Source organism: Canis aureus, chromosome 7, assembly GCF_053574225.1.
Source record: "Canis aureus isolate CA01 chromosome 7, VMU_Caureus_v.1.0, whole genome shotgun sequence".
Taxonomy (NCBI): Eukaryota; Metazoa; Chordata; class Mammalia; order Carnivora; family Canidae; genus Canis; species Canis aureus.
Window position 1 is genome coordinate 64375670 of NC_135617.1, and position 24826 is coordinate 64400495.

The 24826-nt window shown below is 54.2% G+C and overlaps 2 protein-coding genes and 1 long non-coding RNA gene across 22 annotated transcripts in view; 2 read left to right on the forward strand and 1 right to left on the reverse strand.

The window, feature by feature from the left end:
* Positions 1-13983, forward strand: part of KIF6 (kinesin family member 6) — a 381228-nt gene extending 367245 nt beyond the window's left edge. For 10 of the 20 annotated variants that reach the window (XR_013383556.1, XR_013383561.1, XR_013383562.1 and 7 more), the window contains 2 exons: positions 2681-2935; positions 5719-7215. Coding sequence is in view for 7 of the 20 variants with exons in the window: in XM_077904137.1 (XP_077760263.1) it covers positions 5233-5294 (62 nt within the window). In the remaining 13 variants the exon portion in view is untranslated. The other 10 variants (XR_013383558.1, XR_013383557.1, XR_013383559.1 and 7 more) reach the window with 10 other exon arrangements.
* On the reverse strand, positions 4822-14693 carry LOC144317565 (uncharacterized). Its single transcript, XR_013383574.1, has 3 exons — positions 14337-14693; positions 13559-13692; positions 4822-6087 (listed from the first exon to the last, which is right to left on the reverse strand). It is a non-coding gene; the product is annotated as an uncharacterized LOC144317565 (long non-coding RNA).
* A 3020-nt stretch (positions 14694-17713) lies between these two features.
* Positions 17714-24721, forward strand: KCNK16 (potassium two pore domain channel subfamily K member 16). Its single transcript, XM_077904153.1, has 5 exons — positions 17714-18025; positions 20927-21041; positions 22112-22278; positions 23135-23300; positions 23584-24721. Exons 1-5 carry the CDS (start codon positions 17813-17815, stop codon positions 23805-23807), a joined length of 885 nt encoding a protein of 294 aa, XP_077760279.1. The 5' UTR covers positions 17714-17812; the 3' UTR covers positions 23808-24721.
* Positions 24722-24826: the final 105 nt, after the last annotated feature.

Consider the following 24826-nt stretch of genomic DNA (forward strand, 5'->3'; position numbering starts at 1 on the left):
AAGCCAGTTCTCGTCCTCTCAGCCTTCTCCATACAAGAAGGAGCTGAGTGAAGGTTTGGTGGCTTGAGTCCCTGGCTAGAAATACCACTCTCTGATTGGATCCTGGTTCTTACCAATGAGCTACAGATGTAGACACCATTTAAAGGCTCAGGCCTCAAGGGCCCATTCACAGTTAAAGAAGAAATTCTGTGGTGTGGCAGGAAGAGAAAGCAAAGGCCCTTCCTGGCCTTTGTCACTCACTCCCCACCCCATCTTCCTCTTGGCAGCTGCCCCCCAGCTATGGACAGGCCTTCTCTTCTCCTGACTCCTATCTGCCCAGAGACCCACAGGGATGAGACCCAGGACCCTTTACCCCAGCCCTACTTTTAACCTCGTCCCAGTAAGCCAAAGGCTACCAGATGGGCTGAGCATTGCTTTCCCGTGTCAACATCCTAATGGCCGAAATGGAGGACTTGGATCCCCTAATGATTGACACCTGCCCCAAGAGACCCCCATCCAGTTTCACGTCCAACTCTGCAGTTTACACACTAGAAGGTTTGCACATGGATGGGCCATCTCAAGCAAAGGGTGTCCTTGCCACGTCATCCTCACCAAGCAGGGACCCTTGCTGAGACACCAACCTGCCCACTGTTCTCTCTCCACCACTGGGATCAGCACCACTGTCGCGTCTGAGATAGTTCAGCTTCTGCCACCAACTGCCACCATACCTTGCCTTCTCTCCTCAATTTCCTTGTTTAAAAAAGAAAAGAAAAAATTACATTCATATTCTGTGATCTCCAAGACCTCATGACTCCCCAAATCCTCTAATGATACATATCAGACACTGAATGGTACTAAACAGCCAATCTGTTAGCAAACACTATTATTTATTGGGCACCTTCTGTATGCCAGGCACTGTATCAGTGCTGGGGCCATAACCATGAGCAAGACGGAGTCAAGGCCATGATGTCCTGGAGGTAGGGAAGAGACAGACAATGAAGTCACCAACAAACACTTAAGATCACTTGAGGCCTGGTAAGCACTACAGAAATGCGAAAATCTGTAACATTGTAGAGAGCAGCCGGGTAGAGTTAGCTGGGGTGGGGAGCTCTCTGGAGAGCAGAGCTTTGAACTAGTAGCTAAATAGTAAGAATAGAGTGGACACACAGTGTCCTGGGAGCAAGGGTTCCATGCAAAAGGAGAAGAAAATGAACAGTCCTAGAGGGAAGGAAGGGGGCCAGAGTCACTGAAGGGCTGAGCAAGGGGCAGGAGCCCGCTCAAAAGGCCTTGTGGGAGGGAGTAAGGAGCTCAGCTTCTATTCCAGGTGCAGTGGAACCCACTGGAGAATTGAAGCCATGGTGTGAGCTGGTCTGACAGGCTTTGGCAAGCTCACTCTGGCCATTGCACACAGCAGAGGCTGTGAAGCCCAGGACCTCCTGGGGAGGTCCAGGTGAGGGCGACGGGAGCCTGGCCCTAGCGGCAGACTGGCCGTGAGTCGTGAGGGAGAGGAGAGCTAGGAGGGCTCGTGGGCACCTGCTCTGAGCTGCTAATAGGATGCGGATGCCACGGGCAGAAAGGCAGGGAGGGGGGGACACAAGAGGGAATTTGCTGAGGGAATTCAGAGTGCCAGTGGGCCCATCTGATGTTGCAGAAGCCCTTGGAGACCCCAAAGGAGATCACTGGGCCCCTAAACCTGAGTCTGGAGCTCCGCAGAAGGTCCGAGGGGTGTATAGAACCATGTCCTGTGTAGAAGCCCTAAGAGAGCAAGCAGGGTTATTCTAATCGCTGACACAGACCCCTGGGCACCCCGTCATTTGGAGGTGAGCAGAAAGATCCAGCCAGAGCTATAGGAGGGCTCGGCGAGGGTGAGAGAAGGGCCGGCAGCGCAGTGAGGGTGGCCTCAGGCAGGCCTGCGGCAGAACGTGGTCCGGGGAGACGGGCCAGTAGAGCCCAGGGCCGCTAGGAGGCTGGGGAAGCGCAGAAGGGCCGCTGGCCGCTGGCCGCTGTGCATGTCCCAGCAGCCCCGGGCAAGCGCCCCGTAGGCAGGGGCCCGGGAGGATGACAGGCCCCGTGCGGTGGTTGAGGAAGGAAAGGAAGGAGCAGGAGCAGGCGAGGGGAGTGGGGGCAGCTGTCCCAGGGGCTGAGCTGGGAAGGGGCAGCCGGCAGGCTGGGGCTAAGGAGGGGCAGTGGTTCCACCGACGTGTTTAGGCGCTGGGAGGAGGGGTGCAGTACAAGGCAGGTGGGTGATGTGGGAGAGAGAACCAAGCCTGCAGAGGACGAGAGGCCATGGCATCCGGGACCCAGGTGGAGGGAGCGGTTTGGGGCTGGGACGCTCCCCTCCCCTGGAACCAATGCCTAGAAATCAACCATTATTCGTCCCCTCGAGAAGTCTACACATAAGCAACATTTTTAAGTTCTGTTTACTGTGCTTTTGCCCACATAATAAAGACGTTGTTTCCAGCCCTCTCAGAGAAGTAGGCCTGAGCCCGAGGTCTACGTCGGGACGGCATCCTCCTGCTACCTCGGTGCCCAGATGGTACAGAAAGCTGTGCTGAAAGGCGGGGCCCTCTTAGGGTATGGGGTCAAGTCTGATCCCCCACTTGACAGGTGGGGAAGCCGAGGCACACCAAGTTTGAATAACTTGCCCAGCTAACAAATGGCAGAGCCAGGATAACCCAGGTTTCCTGCGCTCTCTCCACAGGGCCACACGGTCTTGAGAAGCCACTCGGTGGTCCGTCGGGTGTTTGCCTCTTGGCCTCCACCGTCCCTGCAGCTGGGGAGCTTTGTTCTCCAAACAAATAGCAGCCTGGAAGTAGCTCCTCACAACAAAAGTTCAAGGGTTCAATTTCTGTTCTTAAGGGAAAGCAAAATAATCTTGGGCTCTTGGTGACCACAAGGCTGCAAAGGAAGCGGAAGAAGGGTGACAAGGGGTCCCTGTCCCACCAGGGGCCAGCAGGTGCGGCCTCCCCGACGTGCGGCAGATGGCTGATCCCACCACGCAGCCCACTTATCAGGCCTCCCTGTCAGGCAAACACGTGGGCCGGGCCCCAGGCACCTTCGTCAGCCAAAGCAAACACTTCCCTCTCCCCTGCCCGGGGCTCCCTCTGCTCTTAATTTAGTGGCGCTGTCTGTCTGGGGTTCTTCGGGAGTCCTCATTATGGGGAATTTGTGACTCTCGGCCTGGGAGCAGGAGCCCGGAGAGGGTGATTTAACGTAAGCCTCGCCCGCTGGCTCTTACGCCGCACCAAGGGCCAGGATGAATCTAGGTGATTTAGGATTCATGGAAAAGCTGTGGAACGTTTAAATCCCTGCCAGGAGCACGTGTAGACAGGTATATGTCCCCCGTACGGGGCGTTTGTCATCCACGGTGTCAAATCTGCTGTTTCTAACTGCCGAGGACGGCTTTAAAAATCTGAGAAAATTAGGTTAACCCCTTCCTAGAGTGCTTCAAAAAACCAAAAATCTTCCTTGATCCCTGAGCTTGGAGCTACTTGCATCTGGACAGGAACCTTGGTGTGACCCCCACGGCCACCATGCCCTGGTCTCCGACTGGTGCCAGGAAGATGCCCTCAGAGCCCCCTGCCAGCCCGGACTCCTCCATCCCCACTCCGAGAAACCCTCCAGCTCTCCTCTGTGCAGGGTCCATCCCCAAGAAATGGAAAGAATCTAGAACTGGGAGGGAGGAGGCCCAAATGCGGTGTGACCCGTGACACTCGGCCCTGTGTGACCTGGGGCAGGTCATCTCCCCCAGCCCCCTCACACATCTGCCTTCGTCAGGGTGGCCAGCCCCTCCTGAGATAATGTCCATGAAAGTCCCGTCTAAAGAGCCAAGTGCCAGGGACCATCAGCGGGGAAACTGGCCCTTGTGATGAGAACTGGCCCAGCCCAGCAAAGGGTGATCTCCTCTCAATGGCTTCTCTGTAGCAATACCCTCCAGTCCGGGATCCTATAGTCACGAAATCCCAGGGTAGATCAACAGCTCCACCACTTGCCTCTTGCCCATGGACTGGGGTTCACCAGGTAAATAAATGGCACTTCCTCCTTGGGGTTGAGGCCTGTGTCTGTGGGGGCACTGCACTCTGAACCCGCTCCGTGGCCTTCCTCAGCCCAGCCCTGCCCCAGTCACCACTGCTGGCAAGTGTCTGTGGGAGGTCGTGACAGTGCTGGGGTGGAGGTGGGAGCTGGCTCAGACCCCCTGCCCCTCACCAACGGCCACGCCTACTAATCCTGGCCCGGGCTGCCAAGCCCCCGGTTCCTGCCCTCACAGTCCTCGGAATAGAGAGCCAAGAGCTGTGGGCTTCAACCCTGGCTCCTCATTGGTATCACCTGCCCGCCCCATCTTTCACCCCTAGAGAGTCTGATTTCATCAGTCCTGGGAGGGGCCCAGGCACTGGGATTTCCAAAGCACCCCCAACCCCCAACCCCCACAACCAGGGGGTTCCAGTGTGCAGCATTGCTGGGAAGCAGGAGTCCAGAGTGACTGGAACGCATCTCCTGCCTATGCTCTGGGGTGCCTGGTGTCCTTCCTTCCCACCTCAAGACTCAGAACAGCTAGAAATGTCCGAAAAATAAGGACTATCTCCATTTAATTAAACAGCTTAGGGTCTTGCACTCAGAATTAGATCTAAAGGACCCAGGGCTCATGGCCTTGAGCTGTTTTCAACCTCTTCCTCCCGGACACCTCCCACATGCAGTGTGTCGTGGGGAATTACACTCCCCGCCCAGGGCCAGGTCCCCGTGGCTATGCTCAACGTGACTGCGGTTGTGCCACTCCTCAATCTCTCTGCCGGCTGCAATGATTTTATTTTTATCTTTAAAGATTTTATTTATTCATGAGAGAGACAGAGAGGCAGAGACACAGGCAGAGGGAGAAGCAGGCTCCCTGCGAGGACCCCATGTGGGACTCGATCCCAGGACCCTGGGATCACACCCTGAGCCAAAGGCAGCCGCTAAACCACTGAACCACCCAGGTGCCCCCGCTGCAGTGGTTTTAAACACTATGTTCCCAAGCCTTCTTGCTCTTACTATGAGAGCCAAACTTTAAGCAAATTAACTGCTTGTCACTCATACCATTTCTTCTCACATGTCAATGTGCCAGTAAATCTAGGGATTTTGTTAAAATGTAGATTTTTAGTCGTCCAGTAAATCCGGCTTGGGGGCCAAGGTTCTGCGCTTCTCAGCAAGTTCCCTGGGGAAGCCCTGACCCACACTCTGAGAAGCAAGGAGCCGTGCTCGCTCCCTTTCTTCTCCCAGGTACATCATCAGCTCCATCGGTCTGGATTATGCGGAAAGTGAGGCCCAGAGAACTGACATGATTTGCCCAGTTACACCGCGGCTTGGGGACTTGGGGACTGTCCTGGCTAGAACTCAGGGGCCCTGGTTCTTAGGCCAGAGAACCCTTCTCCATGTCCAATCATGAGGTCACGGGGAGCCACCCTGCAATATAATAAACATCAGGAGCAAAAAGCAAGAAGAGAATCTCTTGGAGAATCTAGGAAGGGAGCGTCTGTGAAAACCGTGGGGTTGGGCAATGAGTATTGGTCCTGGCTCCAGGAGATGAAGCCTCTGCAGAGAGCAAAGGAGGCATCGTCCTTCAGAGCTGGGGGTAGAAGTGCAGCCCCTGGGAGTCGGAGCCCTGGGAGGCGCACTGCCCCAGAACCTCATCCCCATGCCTTCAATCCGGGGAGAAATCAGTGCCCCTGTGCACAGCCTCACCAAGAACATCCCGTCTCCTTGCAGGTTTCCAGTAGATGTCCAGCCGTGCACTGTGGCAGCAAGAAGGGAGTCCAGGTGAAGGAAGGTGTCTTTTCTCACTCATCCTGGCTTCAGACGTGATCTGTAGGCTGCTGGGCGCAACTCGTGATTTGGGTTCCAACAGGAGGGGCTGCATTTGCTTCAGGACAGGGTCCTGGAGGCTGCCAGCGAGGCTGGGGCTAGGGCTTCTGACGCCATCCTTGCCGTGGGTGCTGGAGCTGCTGGCCGGACCACACAGTGCCAGGGTGCCGGGGGCAGGTCAAGGGCTTCTGCTCACTCTTGTCGTGGTGTTTCACATAGTCGGTTATAAAACTGGGATATTATGAGTTAGTGTAGTGGCAGGGGAAGTTCATGCTGGTAGAATGTGGGAGAAAGGGTAATCCGTTATTTTTAACTACCTAGCAGCCAGATTTAGGGCCCAGGAATGGCTGGGGCAAGCCAGGCAGGACAGGGGGCTGGAGCCAAAGACAAAGCAGTGGAATACAAAGCATCCTGATGGTCAGTCCTGATCTCCCAAACCAAACCTTCCACCATCACCCTCACGGCCCTGATGACCCACAGGCAGCACCCGAATCAGCCTATCTCCAGGGAGCCCCCCACCCAGCAGGGTCCAAGGACATCGCTGCACCCCGAGAGCAGTAGACGGCTCCCAGGGGCTCTGCAGAGAGCTTGAGAGGGCACCATGGGCCTCATATCCTTACCCAGCCACTTGGGGCTCTGCAGGATTTGGGCTGACTTCCCGTTCCTACCAGGGGAACAGAGCTGCCGGGGGCTTACCTCAGTGAACCTTTTCAGCACTCCAGGGCCTGGCTGCATGATACAGACCCAGGGGATGGTGGGCCAGTCCTCAGGAGGCCCTTGGAGAACTGCCACCTGGCCTGCGTAAGGGCAGTGGCGGCAAGATCCCAAGCCAGCGACAGTTGGGGAGGGGTGTGGAGGGGGGAGACGAATGGCACCTGAGATGAAGCTAAGTGAACAAAAGCGTTCGTCTCCCGCTCCCACTATCTCTGTCCTATAAATACAGGACCTGCCACCCTGGAGAGAGAACAGAGAGAAAATACATATAACTGGCTTATTTTCTCCCCAATCCAGGACTGGGTAAAAGGATCGGGCAGGAGACGGTAGAGGATCACATCTCACAGCCAGACTGTCCATAGAGCCCCTCTAATCCACTCCTCATTGATAATATTAGAAAACTGAAACTAAGTGGAGGGGCCGGCTTCTAATAACTCCTTTGTAACAAGTGTCCCCTCCTGCCCCCTACCGGGGGGGTGCCTTTCCCTGATCGTCCAACTAGAGCCACCCCCATTTCTTTTTTATTTTCCTCATCACTACGTATCATCTTGTTTTATTTGCTTATTTTTTATGGCCTGCCACCCCTCCCCCAAGACTCTAAGCTCCATGACAACAAGGACCTATATGTCTTGCTCATCACTGTGTTCCCAGAACAAGTTGGTACTGAATAAATACTCCTTCAATTAATGAGTGGCCAGATCTCCTACTTCTTGGGTTCGCATCTGTCCCACACCTCTAACCTGGCTCTGAGGCTGAGGCCCATGGAGGCGGAGTCCAGTCTCTCTGGCCAGCTTCTGGCCCTCATAGTTCTGTGGCTCATAGTAAGTCCTCATAAAGTATGTAGAACCCAGGAAAGTCAAACAGAGCCCTTACAGCCTGATCCCAGAAGCCTCTCTGAGTCCATAGGGCACACATGTAGCAAACAGACATGCACTCTCAAGAATGCTGAAGGCAGCGTGGAGTTGGCCAGAGCCCCTTGGAGACAGCACCAGGGTACCCGGCACACCTTAGTGCCTTCTGCCTTCTAGAGCTGCTTAGAGTCTATTGACTTTGGATCTCCTGCTGAGAACTTATCTCCGGATCCAAAGGCCCTATTGACAGAGATGTGTGGTATGGCCCCACACAGAGTGTGAACCCACAGTCCTGGAGTAATCACAAAGGCAGAAGAGGAAATGAAGAGAGAAAAACAGATAGCTGGGCCATGGCATCCTGCCGGGAGAGAGCCATACACAAAGTGTGTGCAGCAACCAGACAGGGAGCTCCCTCTCCAGGTGCCCCCCAACAATGGAAGCTGGGCCTTTGACATGGACACGTGCTCCAGCACGGAGTGTCTTCCCCTTAATTCACTGGCCTCTAAAATGGGAGACATGGATGCAATGCTCCAAAAAAAGACTATCCAGCAGCAATCCTGAGCTCAGTAGAGCGTCTGAGTTCACTCCAGGCCAAACTGTGGAGCTCTCCAAAACATCTTCTGGAAAGCAGCCTGGCCAGTGACTCCAGCCCAGTCCCTACTAGAATTCAATTTGCTCTGCTAGTCACTTGACAGGAGATGTTAGGAGGAGGCCTTGCTCAGATCTTGCTAAAAGGGATTTGTAGGAAGCAGATAGAGAAACTGGTAGAATGAATAACCAGTCTTAAGACTTTACCCCTGTAATAAAATTATACATCCAAAACTTTGCCATGGCCTCATGGCAGCAGGGTATACTTTCCAACCCCTTAAATTTGGGCTTGGTCCTGTGACTTGCCTTGGTTAATGGGATGTTAGCAAACATGATGTAAGCAGAAGCCTGACATGTACTTTTGTGCTCAGGCTTGTCTCTTTGCACTCCAGGGATCTGCCTTGAGAAGAACATGCCGGGGATAGGAGCTGCCCCTTCAGCCTACATCCCAGAACATACAGAGAGCAGATCTGAGCCCAGCCTACAGCTTGGGGCCGGGCCCAGCAGACCTGAAGCCTGGAGCAGAGCTTCCCCTTCAAGTCCAGGCCAGATCAGCTGAACCGTGGCTGACCCAAAGACCCAATATCATAAGAAGAAATGCTTGGTGACATAAGCCACTGAGACTTGGGGTGATTTGTTATGGAGCATTGATGGTAGCAATAGCTAACAGACACAGATACTGAAATCCAGAGACAGAGTCCAGTCTCTGTGGTCGACTTCCAGCCCTTACAGTTCTCATAATATATGACTAGATGTGGAATTTCTCAGAGTTCACTCTGCTTCCATGCTGCCTACGGAATGCCCTTGAGAGTTAGCTGTGTATGAAAAAGTAGGACACTTCTTATGGCCATGATAGAGCCATAGATAGACCTGATTTACCCTCCTGCTTTCATTAACTGAAAACTAGACAAAACGTATAAGGCAATGGCTTTCAGATGCTGGAAAAAGGCACTAGAGGACACTGACCCGCCAGAGAAGGGAAACAATGAGGTGAGCCCTACCATTGCTACAACGTACCGCGTGCGGGGCTTAGGCCCCAGTTCAGGGAAAGGCCACCAGGGGGCGCCAAGTGGTTTCCTGAGTTGAACAAGGAGAGGGTTGGTGGCCCAGGAGGCCAAGGTGGCCTCCAGGGGCAAGGCCAAGTACCAGAGATGCGAGCGCTGCAGACTGAGAGCAGACACTCCAAAGATCTCCAGAGGGTACTGTCAAAGCTTCGGCTCACGGCTGAGCAGCGCAAGCTGCTCAGGGAGGAAATCGCTCAGGGCCAGGGAAAGAACCACCAGAAAGGAGCAAGCAAAACAATTTCCAGAAATAACACAGGTTTAGGAATAGTTCATACTCCCAACAGCCACAGTGTTGAGAAACCTTCTCACAAAAGAGTCATTGAACAGAAATCCCGTAAGGTATTGCCTTGGACGTGAGGCCAAATTAGCCATTGATCAAAGCTATTCTGGTCCTACCTGACAACATGTTAAAAAAAAAAAAAAAAAAAAAAAGTAAGCCTCAAGAGAGTCAAACTGTTTTCAGTGAGTTTCTAAACAAAGGTCAAAAACATTTAAAGGGTGGGCCCCTGTGGCACAGTCAGTTAAGTGTCTGACTCTTGGTTTCGGCTCTCACGAGCTCAGAATCGTGAGACCAAGCCCCATGTCAGGCTCCACGTTCATCAAGGAATCTGCCACCAAGAATGACTGAGTTCCAATGACTCAGAGCATGAGGACAGAGAAAGTGCCAGCCCTCTTCAGCTTATATTCTAACTAGGGAGATGGACAACAAACAAATAAGGGAATCTGAGCTCAGAAGGAGTTGGGTGGGATAGGATGGGCCTGGGCTCACTGTCAAGGGGGGTAAGAGGCAGGGTTAGGGCTAGAATGGCAGGTTGGGTTTGATGATGTGAAGAGGGCTGGGGCTGAGCAGTCAATTAGAAATGAGGAGCATGGCAAATAAGGGGACTTGGGAGATTTGAGCCATCAAAGAATATGGAGGGAGAGTATTTCATGATGTGTGTCCAAGGGTCTACTGGGGCAACAAGGCACAGGAGATGTGGAAAAGTTGGCTGTGAATGTTAGAAGTTGAAAATATCCATGTAAAATGTGGGAGGAGAAAAAGCATTTCCTTTGACATGGGTTCCATCTCCTGTGTGGAAAGTAGCCAGTGGTTATGGGCCTGGATGCTGCTGTAAGGGCAAGGGAGGAAGTGGCAAACTTTTTTAGGGTTAGCTGCTCTATTCGGGTTTCCATTGCCAAGTGCCAGCAAGCAAGGCTGAGCCCATTGTATGCACATTGGGGGAAACTCAGAGCAACCAGCAAGCAGGAAGCTGATGAGGGATCCCTCCCTCTTACTTCACTCAACTCCTAGTCTTGAGAAGGCAGCTCTTCCCCAGACCAGCCTCATCCCCCTGCACTCCCTGTCCCAGGTGTGAGATACTATTCTCATCTCTCCTCTGAAATATCTTTTGGGTTTGCCTTTCCCATGACTTTCCTTAAAGCCAGGCCAGAAGATGCCCTCAACCATGCCTCAGAGCACCCAACACTTTGAAGGGCCTTGTCAGAAAGCTTCTAAATCTCCCTCTAGTGCTGGGACCTGCCATGGCCAACAGCATCACTGACCATTCTCATGTGGACCTCATTCTCTTTTCTTCCTTCAGGTTATTCTTGCATGGGGTGGTTGACCAGTTGCTCCAAGGTACTCTAGGATTAATGCCTATGGAGTTGTGCTGGGGCCCCTTGGTCAATCCCTGGTTCTGGGAGAACAGCTTGGTGAACAGATCATTCCGTTCACAACATTGCTCAAGACTAGACTACCAGAATGGTGCTGACCTGCTAACTTGAGTGACTCTCACATAGGAAAAATATCAGACACAGGACGAAGGATCTTTGGACCCATTGAATGGACAAGAAACAAATCCATGAGTACCTGTTCTCTACTACATTCCAAATCTTCACCAATAAAACAATGATACTTCACGTGGACTCATGAATTTGGCACAATTTCAATCGAATTGCTTATGTAAACAGGAGCAGCCCTAACCTTATCTGTACTCCCAGTTCCTCCAATCACTATGTCTCCCGGGCCCTAGGGAGGCTCCACCAAGATGGGCTGTACCTGGTCAACACTCCACACCTACATCCTGGTCCATGTCTTCCTGGGCTTATTTCTGATTTTGCTCTAATGCATCTTACCACTCTGGGTTTTTCATAATATGCAGATGTAAGGAGACATAGATCCCTTAATGACCCCTTTGCATTTCCATTCCTATCATCTCCCAAGGGCATTTGTCTTACAAGCTGAACCACTCCTTCATTAAGTTCCACAGATAAGCTACTGCCCTGCAGGACTTACCAACCACAATGACTCAGAAGAAAGAGTAGAGAATTAAGAGTCTGATAGACACTGGCGGTGTCCTGCCCATGTCCCCCAGCTCACCTGGAGGTCCCATGTAGCTTTAGTGAACAGCCCCCATCCATGCCAAGGGTCTCCTGTCTCAGGTACCTGTCTGTCCCTACCTGAAAGTTCTCTTTGGCCACAAGAGCACTCTCCACCCCAATGCAGGGCAGGCCAGCAACGCAGAAGTTAACCCCTCCTGGAACAATCCCCAACTAATGAGGGGTGGGGGCTGGTGGATAAACAACCCCACCTTCTTCGCCTTCCTGTGGGACAACTCTGAAGTGTGTCCCACACAGTTTCCCAGAGGTCACCTGTTCGATAACTCACCTCATACTGACCGCCCCCCTGTCTCTCTTCCCCACTATCTTGGGATTATTTCCTGAGATCACTTCCCACATGAGCTGCCCCCACCCAGATTTTGCCTCAGGATCTGATCTGAGGTAAGCCCAACTGAAGCAAGGGCATTTATTTCAAAATCACGAGTGAGGGATTCTTGCCATCAAGGCCTTGGAGCCAGTAAAAGTGGGAGCCCCCTCTCCAACTTCAACTAGAGTTCCACTCTTCATGGTACTACGTACTGGGGCACGGGGAAAGACGGCATGTGAGAAAGGAATCCTGCTGCTCCAAAAATTAAAATTAAAAAAAAAAAAAAACAATGGAAAATCTGAACAAGGTCAATACCAGCTGTGTTTGTTTGTTTTAAGCCTTTCCCTCAAATCACCCCTCAGCTTTGTCCCTCCTCTCTGCTGGCCACACAGTTGGGCTGGAGCTCCCAGAGATCACTCTCTTGGCCAAGAGGGTGAGGCCCCCAACAAACCTATGCCACACCCACCTCCACCCAGGACACTCTCTGACACCCTTCATGGTGGGGGGACCCAGGAGCACATCCAGGAGCCCAGAAGGCCACATGCAGAACCTGCTGCTCTGGCCTCGAGCAGCCGCCAATCCGGTGGGGTCAGGGAGGCAGGGTCAGAAAGCAGGGCTCCCTCTCTCCTCTTGCCCTTTACTCACAGGGCACGTACCTGGGGCAGGTAAGCCTTATCTTCTCCCTCTAGTTCCGGTCTGGAACGTGCCCTTTCTCATTTGCGCGGATATGTGCCTATCGAGTGAGTCCCCGAGTGAATACCGATGTTGGTTGGCGGGGTGGCGGCCTGTCCTCTTCCTTATCTCGGGGCTCATTCAGACGGAAAGAGGCCCGTGCCCAGCTGCTCTGTTTGCTCTGCATTCTCTGCCCATTGTACACGAAATTGATCTGAGAGGGGTTTTGTTTTTCTTCTTTTTCCTCCAATCTCTTTATTAGTTCAGCCTCAGAAAGTCCCTTATCACGGCCGGATGTCAGGCCACACTCTGCCATCAGGCCTGGCCAGGTTAGACTCTCCATTAATTGATTTTGCCCTCCCCACTCGGGGAGCACAAATTGGCTCTGCCCATTAGCAAGCAATCATTCCCTGGAAGGAATCATAAATCATGCCCCGTGTCCATCCATCACTCACTGCGGCGGGTGCCCACGTGAGAAGATGTAGAGCAGGGGACAGAGCAGTGGGTGAGCAGGGCAGGTCCCCATGGCCATGAGGGCTCTCCCCTAAACCCGACAGAGTGAGGCCTCAACCAACAGAGGGAGTGGCAGAAACAGGGGTCCAGGCACAGAGGGCTCAGCATGAGTGTGTGCTGAATGAGTCAAGGGAGAGAGAAAGAAGATCGCCTCTGTGGGCCTCTTGGCTTGACCCCCATCCACCAACTCCGCCATTACATGACCACGCAGCATGACCACTACATGCTCTTGGGGGCTTTCCTGAGTACTGGAAGTGCCCCTGAAGAGGACTCGATCCTAAACTCCAGCCAGGTCTTTGGGTGTCTTTTGAAAAGTGAGCGTGAGAACAGGACACAGGCAGTGGGTGCCACCAGAGTAAAGCAGAAGAAGGAGACCCGGAAGGGGAGAGCAAGCAGCCGGGCAAGGGGGAAGACCATTTGCTGACACACAGAAGATTCTCCGTAGGTCAGCCACCAGGGAATGGAGTGTCTTGTCCCCCAGTGAGCCTGTCCAGGACCTGAGATGATGGAGGGAGGCTCTAGTGAAGGCCCATCCAGCCCTCCCTCCACCACAGCACACCAGAGAAGTACCTCTGGCCCCCTGCACCCACCCCTTTCTCCCACACAGGTGTGCTCCTTCCCTTCAGTTCCCTCCACCTTAGAACCACCGCCGTTACCTGTGGATGGTGTCCAGACCCGTCAAGGGCACTCGGGCTAAAGAGGTTGCTAAGACCTGCCTGAGATCCCGCAGACGCCAACGGATGAGCTTTCCAAATGATACACGACAGAACTCTTCACACGTTGAGCTTCTCTAGGGCAATAAAAGAGGATTTGATCATTATCTGGTCTTGCAGGTGTAACTACAACCGGAGCTTAAAGTCAAGAACTAGCAAGTCTGTAATGATAAGATGGTGGCCAACACTCTGTCACCCCATCTTCCCGGACCACAAAGAAAAACCAGCCAAGGGTGAGTTTTGTGAATCTCGATGCTTCCTTCCTCCTCCAAGGCAAGGCCACATCCCAGCACAGCACCGAGTCGGGGGGGACGCTCTGGGTGTAGGAGAACCTCATACAGGACAGCTTGGCCCCAGGTGGCTTCGAGGAACCCAGAAGGAGCAAGATGGCAAAGAAGGCAGGTGCCACGCCCAGGGATGACATGAGGTGCTTCGGAGGACGCAGAGGCAGCGCCGGTGACAGCGCTGGCATGTCCCCATGTGCAGCCTCCACATCCTGCTGCACCCCAGCTCCCCGTTATTTGTTGTTCTGGTTTGGGCCGTAGAGCAGATCAAGAACCCCACGACACTATACCCGTACCCCCACGACATTATCATTCCCGTACTTGAAATGGTAAAATTCTCCCCCTGGCTTTTACTTTCTACGTCTCTCTCTTCCCCTCCCTTGTCCTGGACATACAGGCCACGGTATCAGCTTCCCCACAGTGACACCAAGTGACACCTGCACGGATGATGCCCTCACACCCCTGGCTGGGCCAGAGTGGCTGAAGCTGGCACTTGACTCAAGGATCGCTCGCCACCTGTGAAGTGGCCCATGGGAAAAGGGGCTCTTGGACATGTGGCCTCGCCCAGATGATCTGAAGCAAGACGTATGATGAGAAAGAAGCAGAGGACAACAGCGGCTGACGCCAAGGGGAAGCCAGGGGACCGGCCTTGAGAGAAATTCTGGGGCAGAGCCAGGGAGGGAATGGCCGGCCTGGCTGGGACGAGTGAGGGGGGCACCCCACGAGGAGAGGGGACAGAGCCTGATAGTAAGCAGGAGTGAAGACACGGGCTCCGTCGTTCCAGAACGCCAGCGGCTCCCAGCTTCCTACCACAAATTGTTTCAATTACTTAAGATAACTGCAGTGTGTTCATGTGTCTTCCAACTCAAATAAACCTTGAACAATTAACAACAACAATGGCCAAAACGTGTATAGTCATTGGGAAGTAACAGGATACCTAACAGTGGCTTGAACAAACAGGGTTTAAGTTTCTAACATTTTTGAGATCCAGGGAGAGGTGTGTGCAGGAATCAGCTGAGTGTCTTTGCAACAATCTTGACCGTTCCCTGAAGGACGCGAGGTGGTTGGGCAGGGCCGGTTCTCCATGTGGGGAGTGGTGGGGCCGCAGCTGAGCCCTCAGCAGGGCGGGGATGGCAGAGCTTTACCCCACACCCCCACAGCAGGCTCTGCACACCTCTAACTGGCCAGAGCTGGGTCACGCGGCCGCCCCAGCAGCAAGGGAGCCAAGAACGTGGGTGGGTGCAAGGGGCACTGTCAATCCTCTGATACCCTCCCCATTTCTGTCCCCCTCTCCCCTCCTTTAAAGTATTTCTGCTTCCGATGGCCTGGCCTCCCAATGACCTGGGGCTCCAGTGCACTGCCCACAGCCTACTGGAGCTATTTTGCCTACTGGTGTGTGGAGGCAGAGATGCCTCAACAACCAGTTGGTGTGGGATGACGAAAGCCCCGCTCCCCTGCTTCCACCTGGGACTCACGGGGCGTGCAGTCCCCATCAGGGGTCTCCAGGAACCAGGCTGAGCTGGGACTGTCGACCCCTGTTTGGCCTCGCTTGCCCCACATTCTTCTCAGCCTTCCCCTGCTCTGCTGCTCATACACAGATCCCCCCTCAGGGCTGCTCCCCTGGGAACCCAGCTAAGAGCAGGGGGAGCAGGATTATCATGATGGGTTAGACCAATCACGCTCCATTGCCTGGGGCTGACAAGTACACAAGTGGGGCTCCGTGAGCCAGGAAGGAGGGAAAGGATGTAGGCAGTCGGCTCGTGTTGTCCTGCAGCCACAGCTCATCACAGGAAAACGTGAGCAGAGAACTTGGATCCTTCACACACTGCCAGTGCGAAGGTACAATGGTGCGGCCACCTTGGAAAACAGTCTGGCATCTCTCAAAAATTTAGAGTGACCCGCGACCAGCACTCCACACTCCTAGAGACATGAAAACATACATCCCCACCAAAACTTGTGCATGAATATTCGTGGCAGCATTGCTCATTATAGCCAAGAAGTAGAAACAACCCAAACATCTATCAACTGATAAATGGGTAAATAAAATGTTGCACTATCCATACAATGAAATATGACACAGATATAAAGAAGGATGAAGGGGGCAGCCCGGGTGGCTCAGCAGTTTAGCAGCAGCCTTTAGCCTAGGGAGTGATCCTGGAGCCCTGGGATCGGTCCCGCATCGGGCTCCCTGTATGGAGCCTGCTTCTCCCTCTGCCTGCCTGTGTCTCTGCCGCTGTGTGTGTGTGTGTGTGTGTGTGTGTGTGTCATTAATAACTAAATAAAATCTTGAAAAAAAAAAAAGGATGAAGTACTGACACACACCATAGTATGGATGAACCTTGAAAACATTACACCAAGAGGCCAGACACAAAAGGCTACATACAATACGATTGGATTTCTATGAAATGTCCAGAAGAGAGAAACCCAGAGACAGCAGATGGATGCTGCCAGAGGCCCGAGGACAGGCTGGGTGGATGGGGGATGAGGGCTTGTGGGGATAGGGGATTGTGGGGAGAGTTGCATGCTTCTGAATATACTAAAAACCATTTGACTGTATATTTTAAAAGTGTGAATGAGGGGCACGTGGGTGGCTCAGTTGGTTAAGGCCCTGCCTTCGGCTCAGGTCATGATCTCAGGGTCCTGCGATTGAGCCCCACATTGGGCCCCCTGCTCAGAGGGGAATCTGCTTCCCCCATCCCTCTGTCCATGCCCCTGTTGGTTCTCTCTCTCTCTCTCTCTCTCTCTCTCTGTCTCAAAAACATAAAATCTTTTAAAAAATAAATAAATGAAAGTGCGAATGATATGTGGCTTATGTCTCAATGAAGTTATTGCGAATTCACACACAAGCAAAGAAGAGAAAGAGAGGAAAACATCCTCGATTGCACTCCCCAGAGCGAGCCACTGTGAACATCTCAAGTCAGGATATACTTTTAGCTTTTTTTTTTTTTTTTAATCCACACCTACATCTTACCAATAGAGTATGCTCTGAAGGGAAACTGCCAAAGGCTTTCAAGCACAGAAAACTATCAGCAAAAGCTATGAAGCAAATGTGTCCCACTGATGAGGAGCGTCAACCCTGGTGCTGCTCCTGATGGAGGCTGTTGTGTGTCTATTTGCTTTGCTCTGATTTGTCACCCAGTTTACTTATCTTCGGGTTCCCCCAATAGGCAGATTAATCCTCCCGGCCCCATTCTGTAGCCAGGGCAACTGGGCACAAGACATATTCACTCCCATTCTGATTTCTTTTTTAAGATTTTATTTATTTATTTTAAAGAAGGAAAGCGCACACGAGTAGGAGAGGTAGAGGAGGAGGGAGAGATAGAATCTCAAGTAGACTCCACACTGAGCCTGGAGCTGGATGCAGGGCTCGAACCCAGGACCCTGAGATCATGACCTGAACTGAAACCAAGAGTCAGCCGCTCAACCAACTGTGCCACCCAGGGTCTCCCCACCATCCTGACTTCTTCCCAGTTTGGGAGCCTGAAGCGTCATGGGTGAAATCCTGGGGGCTGCGGAGGGCACCCATTCAGGCCTGGGCAGAACAAAGGAGAAGCATCTGATTTGATCCAGAAACATCTATCCAACTTAGAGACAGAGGGTAAGACAAGATGGTCCTCAGGAGCACCCCGTAACTCTCTTTGAGGGGTCCATGCCACTGACTGGTGCTCTCCATGGTAAAGTTTAAAAAAAAAAATAAAAGGCTGGTTGGGGGTGACAGGCCTGTTTGCACTGGAGCCACTTAGTGCAGCCAAGCTGAGCTGCACTGTTCAAATAGACTCCGCAGCCTCCAGACACCTGTGCCGAGGAGGACGAGGAGGGCGAGGCAGGCAGGAGGCTGGGCACGGGTCCCCGGGGGCTTCCCACCTCTCCTCCCGTAGGCAGCCCCAGGGTCCTGGCAAGTCCTGGCCACACCATGCCCCAAGCCAGGCTCTGCAGCTGCCGGGGCGGCCGGGTGCTGCCCCTGCTGCTGGCCTACGTCTGCTACCTGCTGCTCGGCGCCACTGTCTTCCAGCTGCTGGAGAAGCAGGCGGAGGCTCAGTCCAGAGACCAATTTCAGTTCGAGAAGCTGCGCTTCCTGGAGAACTACACCTGCCTGGACCAGCGGGCCCTGGAGCAGTTTGTGCAGGTGAAGGGGAGCTGCTGGTGTGGGATGGTGGGCGGAATGGGGGTTCCTGCGGCAGGTCCAGAGCTACGCCCCGGGGCCTGATGCCCTGTTTGGAAGCAGCGTGGGGGGGACTGGTGCTGGATTCTGGCCCCAGGTCTAGAACTAGATTGCTGCGTGACATTGAGCAGGTCGCTGACACTCACTGGTCCCAAATCTCCCCCATCTAGAAGGCGAGGAGAATAACCCCATATGTGCTGCAGACATTTGCAGCCAATCAAAAGCCCTTTTTAAGCTGCTGCTTGCTGCATAAACGTGGACTGTGTGTCAGTGCTATCAACACTTTGCAAATTTCCTTCTCCCAGGCTCTGCCCTCCCCCTCCCGCACCCCCAGGGCTGCTAATCCTCTGTCGTCTCCCGGTGCCTGGTGAGCAGTGGCCCGGGCGACAGCTTGGCCAGCAAGGTGTGCGTAGGGGGCTCTCTCTGGTGGCAGAGCAGGCCCCAACGCCCTCTGTCTTAGAAGCAGGGCAAAACCAGGGTGTTGTGAACGCCTTTGAGATCAGGGGAGGCTGTGAATGACAACACCAACCACAAAGGAACAAGCCGAGTGCAGAGTCACCGCAAAGATAACTGGCACTTAGTGAGCATTTACGATGTGCCTAAAACAGTGGAGAACGGGGTCACCGTGATGGGGTCAGAGCAGTCACGATCCATCCTCGGGAGCCACCTTTTAGGTGTATTTCCTCATAATAACCTATTACTATCACCGGCTCCTGCTGGCAGATGGAAACTGAGGCACAGAGGAGTGGAGTGTTGGCAAGACTGCCCAGTCAGTGATAGAGACAGAACTCACCCCCAGGCCAGTTGCTCTTCGCCATGCAAATTAGCAGAAGCGCTGGGTTGGGGGTGGGCAGGACACAACCGAGAGTGGCAGCTCTCAAAGTGTGGACCGGCTGCAACACATCACCTGGGGGTCCCTTAGAAACGCCAACGATCGCACCCCACCCCGGACACTCCAGACCAGGAGTCTGGGGACAGGGCCAGCAGCCTATCGTTAAAAAGCCCTCCAGTCCATGCCCATACCCTCAAGATGGAGAAGAGCTGGCCTAGAAGATGAGGGGTGGGCTGGGTGGTCAGAGAGAATTTTCCGCAGATGTGAGAGACCTGTCCAGGCCCTTTCTCCCGGGAACTGAGGCTTCCTTGCTCTCCGCCAGTAGAGGGCTGGGGCCATAGCACCCCTATGGGGCTGAGAAGGGCTCTGGAGCCTCCCAAGACCTCCGGAATAAGGCATTTGCCCTGGAGGCCCTGACACCTCCTCCTCCCTCAGCCTAGCGTCAGAGGTGAAACCCCAGAGCCAGAGGGTGTGGGAAGGATTGGTAGCAGGGATCTAACTAGCTCTGTAAACGATGACGATGGCAGCCTCAGCCACTGATTAACAACACCCAACCCTGGCCTCCCCAGCCTCCTTTTGGGGGAGCCTCAGTGGCCAGGGGATGGCTGGCCAATAGGAAGAATGCTGGGATAGGATTCCAGAACATACGAGACTAGTACAAGAGGAAGAAGCTACTAACAGCACCAGAAGCAGTATTAGAGACTCCTCCATAAGAAAAAAGCCTTGCCTGGTTTCACGGGACTCATGTCTGACTTTCTCTATCACATGTGGATGCTTAGAGAAAACTAGAAGGTCACGTTGGGGGCCCCACACTCAGTACCCTCACCGAATCAAGGCCCCTTCCTCAGCAGGATGGAGAGCTTCAGGTTGACCGTGGCCCTAGGGCAAGTGCTAGTCCCAAGGGTGAGGGTCTTGAGAGAGCGAGCATGTTCCGGAATGTTCCATCCTGGCCTCTCTAGGGGTGTGGGAAAGGGAGCTAGACCAAAGTCCACATGTCTGAAGGGACCAGTTCTGCCAAAGTGAAGAAAAGCAGACAGCCTGTGTCATGACTCCTAGACAGGCCCAGCCTACCAGGGCCACCCCACCCTGGCAGGGAGCACACTCACCCAGGCAGCGAGGAATCAGTTCCCATAGGAACTAGGAACTGCAGTGGCCCCCTCCCCCACGGCCTCCTCCTGATTTGGGAGCTCTATCAAGTGGCAAGGCTGTGTGCTGCCTGGGACAATGCAAGGCGACAGGAGAGGGCCCTGGGGGAGCAGACTGGAGAGGGATCCCTAACCATCTCCAAGAGGGCTGGGCCCAGGGACAGAGGGGCTTAGGCTTGGGCCCACAAGGGTTCAGGTTGTGTAAACACATACTCAACACACCTGCACACATGCAACACAGAGTACCCATGCACATCGCATACATACAACATACCACACATCAACACTGGCTACACCTCTGACCTTTGGTCTGGCCTCTGATGGAATTTCTCTTATAGGCCTGGACTGGGCCTCACCAGGGGATAGCAAAGAGCAAAGCAAAGCAGCCAGCTCACCAGGCAGTTCAGAGAACACAGGGTTCCCTATCTCTACCATCCACCCTGTGGGAGGGCAGCCCCATGGCTTCCCTGCGGCCCCCAAACTCCACATTCCCCAGGAAGCCCTTCTGGGAGCATCCAACCTGAAATCTTCCCGTTGTCCTCACAACACACCTACGCCTCCCACTGCTGGCCATAGGCAGCATCTCCCACCTGGCTCACCCTTTCAACACCCTCTTCCTCCTTAGGCCCCTTTCCCCTCCCCCAGCCCACATTTACAGCCCACACCTCAGCCAGCCTTGGCCTATGGAACAAGCAGTGGATCTGGAACCCAACGACCTTGGGCAAATCGTTTTGCTACTCCGATAGCCTTATCTACTAAACGGAAATGAGAGCTTCTAAGAATAGAGTTAAATGAGATCAGAGGAAAGCACCCAGCAGAGAGCTTGGTCACCAGCAGGGGCCATCAGCTACCTCTTCCTCCCGCACCCCCCACCCCGCCCTCACACAGGTCATCATGGAAGCCTGGGTGAAGGGTGTGAACCCCAAAGGCAACTCCACCAACCCCAGCAACTGGGACTTCGGCAGCAGTTTCTTCTTTGCAGGCACGGTTGTCACCACCATAGGTAAAGGGTCGGGGTGGGGAAGGGCCTCCCCAAAGCCCCTGTCTTGGTTTTGGGCTCCCCAGAGCAGACACTGAGACCAGGATGTGGTTTTATCTAGGAGATGATTCCAGGAAGTGCAAGTCGAGAAGCGGGAACGAGTCAAAAGTGGGAACATAGGACAGGAAAAGAAAAGAGGCAGCGAGGTTCACACTGATGAGCAGGGTCCTAGTTCGGGCCACTGGCCTCGCTCCCCCTGGGACCCTCTGAGAGGCCAAGCAGAGCCCCAGCCTTAGCACGGTGCCTTGAGGAGCGAGGAAGCGGGGCTACTTAGCTACGGACTCCGGCCCTTGCTGGCTGAGAGCTGATCCTGGATGAGCCAACTCTCCAGTACTTGAAACTCGCCCACAGACCAAGCCAAACTCCCAGGGAGAGAGAGATGCAGGGACTTGGGATGGAGAGCCACACCTGTGTGTACAGGAACAGCCCCCCAAGCTGCAGGTGGTATCCCAGGTGTCCCGAGGGCACAGATCACCAACAGCATCTGCTACACCCCCTCACCTAGAAAACCCATGCCACCTCTCCCAAGGAAGCCCCCAGACCCCCCGATACTCATGGTTTCCCCATCCATTCAATTCAGTTCAATTCTACACATCTTCCTTGAGTTTGGGTGAAAACTGAAGCGGAGGGAGTTGGATCAGACCCAGGCAGGCTCAGACCTCCAGGAGCCTCTGATCCAATGAAGAGGAATAAGATAAGCACACAAAAAACAATAGTACAGGGCAACTTAGACAATTAGACAGGAATGACATTAAGCACTATGGGGAATCACTTCTAGTAGAGAGGAGGAGGGTGGCAGTCAGGAGGGCTTCCTAGAGGCAGTGTCATTGGAGATGGGCCCTCCAAGACAAGCAGGAGTCTTACAAATAGAGATCATTCTAGTGGGGGGGGGGGGGAAGAAGGTTCTTGGAAACAGAGGAGCTTCCCCTCTACCCCCCAGAGGTAATAGAAGACCACCCTCTGCTACAGTCTGTGGGGGAGGCAGTTCTGAACTCTCGCTTCTCCACATTTGCACCCTCCTCCTTGCCCTGTAGGATATGGCAACCTGGCACCCAGCACGGAGGCAGGCCAGGTCTTCTGTGTCTTCTACGCCTTGGTGGGCATCCCACTCAACGCGATCTTCCTCAACCACTTGGGTGCAGGGCTGCACGCCCACCTGGCTACCCTCGAGAGGTGGGAGGAGCAGCCCAGGCGCTCCCAGGTAGGGCCCCTTCCTCCTTACAGTCCTGCTGGGATGAGCTCTGTTGAGGGGTGAAAATAGAAGTTGACACTGAGCCACAGTTCGGCGGGCAGGGTCTGAGGGGTAGATACTTGTGGAGGAAAGGGTTACGCGGAAGCAGAAGCTGAATTGTGATCAGGCTGGAACAAAGACTTGGACAGGCCCCTCATTCTGCAGCACGTGTGTGGCCATCAGAGGGGTCCCACAAGGGGGCTGAACTGGCCAGAGCCATATGCTGGCCTCAATCACACACCGGGTGGCCTCCCTGGGAAGGGTGTGCCCTTGGGCCAGGCACTTCTCTGTAGCCAAGGTATGCCTCAAAGATGCTCAGAGCTGGAGGCCACTGGCTGACGGCTGGTCCACAAGGTCTTCTTTGAAGGGGGATCTGGGTGGTGCATCTCTGTGGTCATCCTAGAACTCCAGCCCCGTTGAAAATAAACTCCAAGCCACCCAGCACTCCCCCAGGGCCCACCCCCTTGGCCAGCCCCTTGCAAAGCCAGGCTCAGTAAGGGAGGGCAGAGGTGCAGAGGAATCTGGGATAGTTCAGATGGCCGTCCTCCATCCCAGATCTGAGTCCCCAGGAGGCCTGACCAGATGTGACCCTCAGGCCCAAAGGAGTCTCCAAATTCCAACCTGACCCACTCATGAAATCCCTCTGACCAAATATTTCCCTGGCCTGAGCAAAAGCGCACACACAGAATACAACCACCAGCCCAAAGGTCTCCAGGCCAAAAAAGGGAACGTGGCCATGGCCCAGCTCCACTCCCAGATTTGTCTCCCCCCTCCTCCATCCTGGGGCGTTCCAAGTAGACTCAGACACAGACTCTCTTGTTCCCAGCTGCTGCAGATCCTAGGCCTGGCTCTGTTCCTGACCCTGGGGACACTGGTCATTCTCATCTGCCCACCCATGGTCTTCAGCCACGTGGAGGGCTGGAGCTTCGGGGAAGGCTTCTACTTCGCCTTCATCACTCTCAGCACCATCGGTTTCGGGGACTATGTTGTCGGTGAGAACAAGGCGGTCACGTATCTCCGGGCAGGGGCCGCAGGGATTGGGGGGGATGGGGAGATGTCAGCAGGAGGTAAGTAGTGAGAATCAGATGATAGTCCCTGGTTCTTTGAGGGCAACAAATGGTTTGTGAGGCCTCTGGGGATTATCACAATATCCTTAGACATCGGTGGCCCCGGGACCCATGACCCTCTCCCCCAGGGACCTCCACTGCAGATCCTTGGTATGGAGATGCCGGCAGGGACCCCTGTGGCATTTATCATGTCTCCTTCCCTTGCCAGGCACGGACCCCAGCAAGCATTACATCTCCGTGTACCGGAGCCTGGCCGCCATCTGGATCCTCCTGGGCCTGGCATGGCTGGCGCTGATCCTCCCACTAGGCCCCCTGCTTCTACACAGGTGCTCCCAGCTCTGGCTTCTCAGCAGGGGACTCAGCCTCAAGGACGGAGGAGCCCCCGAGATGGATGGGCTCCCCAGACCTCAGAAGATCCCCATCTCTGCATGAGGTCTCCAGTGGCCCCAGGAGCTCCTCCTGCTTCCCCCACCCCACCCCTGTATGCCTTCTGGACTTCCTGTTCCATGTCTTTCCCCACTCCCTTCCCAGCCAGGGCTGGCCTCAGGAGCTCTCCAGAGAGCAAAGGAGGTGGGATGTCCAAGCAAGTTACTGCAAGGGGTTGGAGGACAGGATGAATGACAGATGTGTGTGGAGTGAGACGTGTGTTGCTGTCCCAAAGGCCCTCGCCCAAGTGTGAATCCAGACATGGATCACTCTGGCCAAATCTCCGTGGTGCCCTCCCTGTGTCCCCCCACCCAGGAGACTTCATACAGGTCTGCAAACAAAGGGTGACTTTATTTTCAGCTCATTTGATACAAGCACAAAGTGATGGCTCAGGCCCCCACCCCACTGTGTGGAGAGAGCCAGGCTCTGGGAGACCCAACAGTGAAAGCTCCTGCTCTCCGTGCACGTTTCGTCCACCAGAAGGACTAGACAAGCAGAGAGGTCCCAACCCGGTACCAAGATGCTATGATGGGGTAGAGGGGTCTGACAAGAGCCCATGGGGGTGACTAGCAGGGAAGGTCAAGGAGAGAGGCTGGGCAAGGACTTTGGAGCATCTACGTGCAAACAGGATTATCCGCCCTCAGGAAGCCGACAGCTGCTTCTCAAAGCAGTTCCCCTTGCCCAGAGGTCTAGAGCTCTCCGTCAACAAGGCGGAGCTCCTGGGTGTCCCACCTACTTTCCTGAGTGTGGCCTCCCCTGATTCCTCAGGACACCCCTTGACCTCATCACCCCCTCTGAGCACCTGTCTTAAGAGCCTTTCCAAACACACCCTGGGAAGACAGGGAGCCAGCAGATCCCAAGAGATCCCCAGGAAACGAGCTCCATGGAGGCCAGGCCTCCTTTGGGAATGTGCTCTGCAGCCCTGGCCTTTCTCCTACGGGACTGTGACATCTCTGGCCAGAAGGAGAGGAGAGATTGAGACCAGTCCACCCAAAGCCCAACCTCATCGAGGACTCCAGACCTCT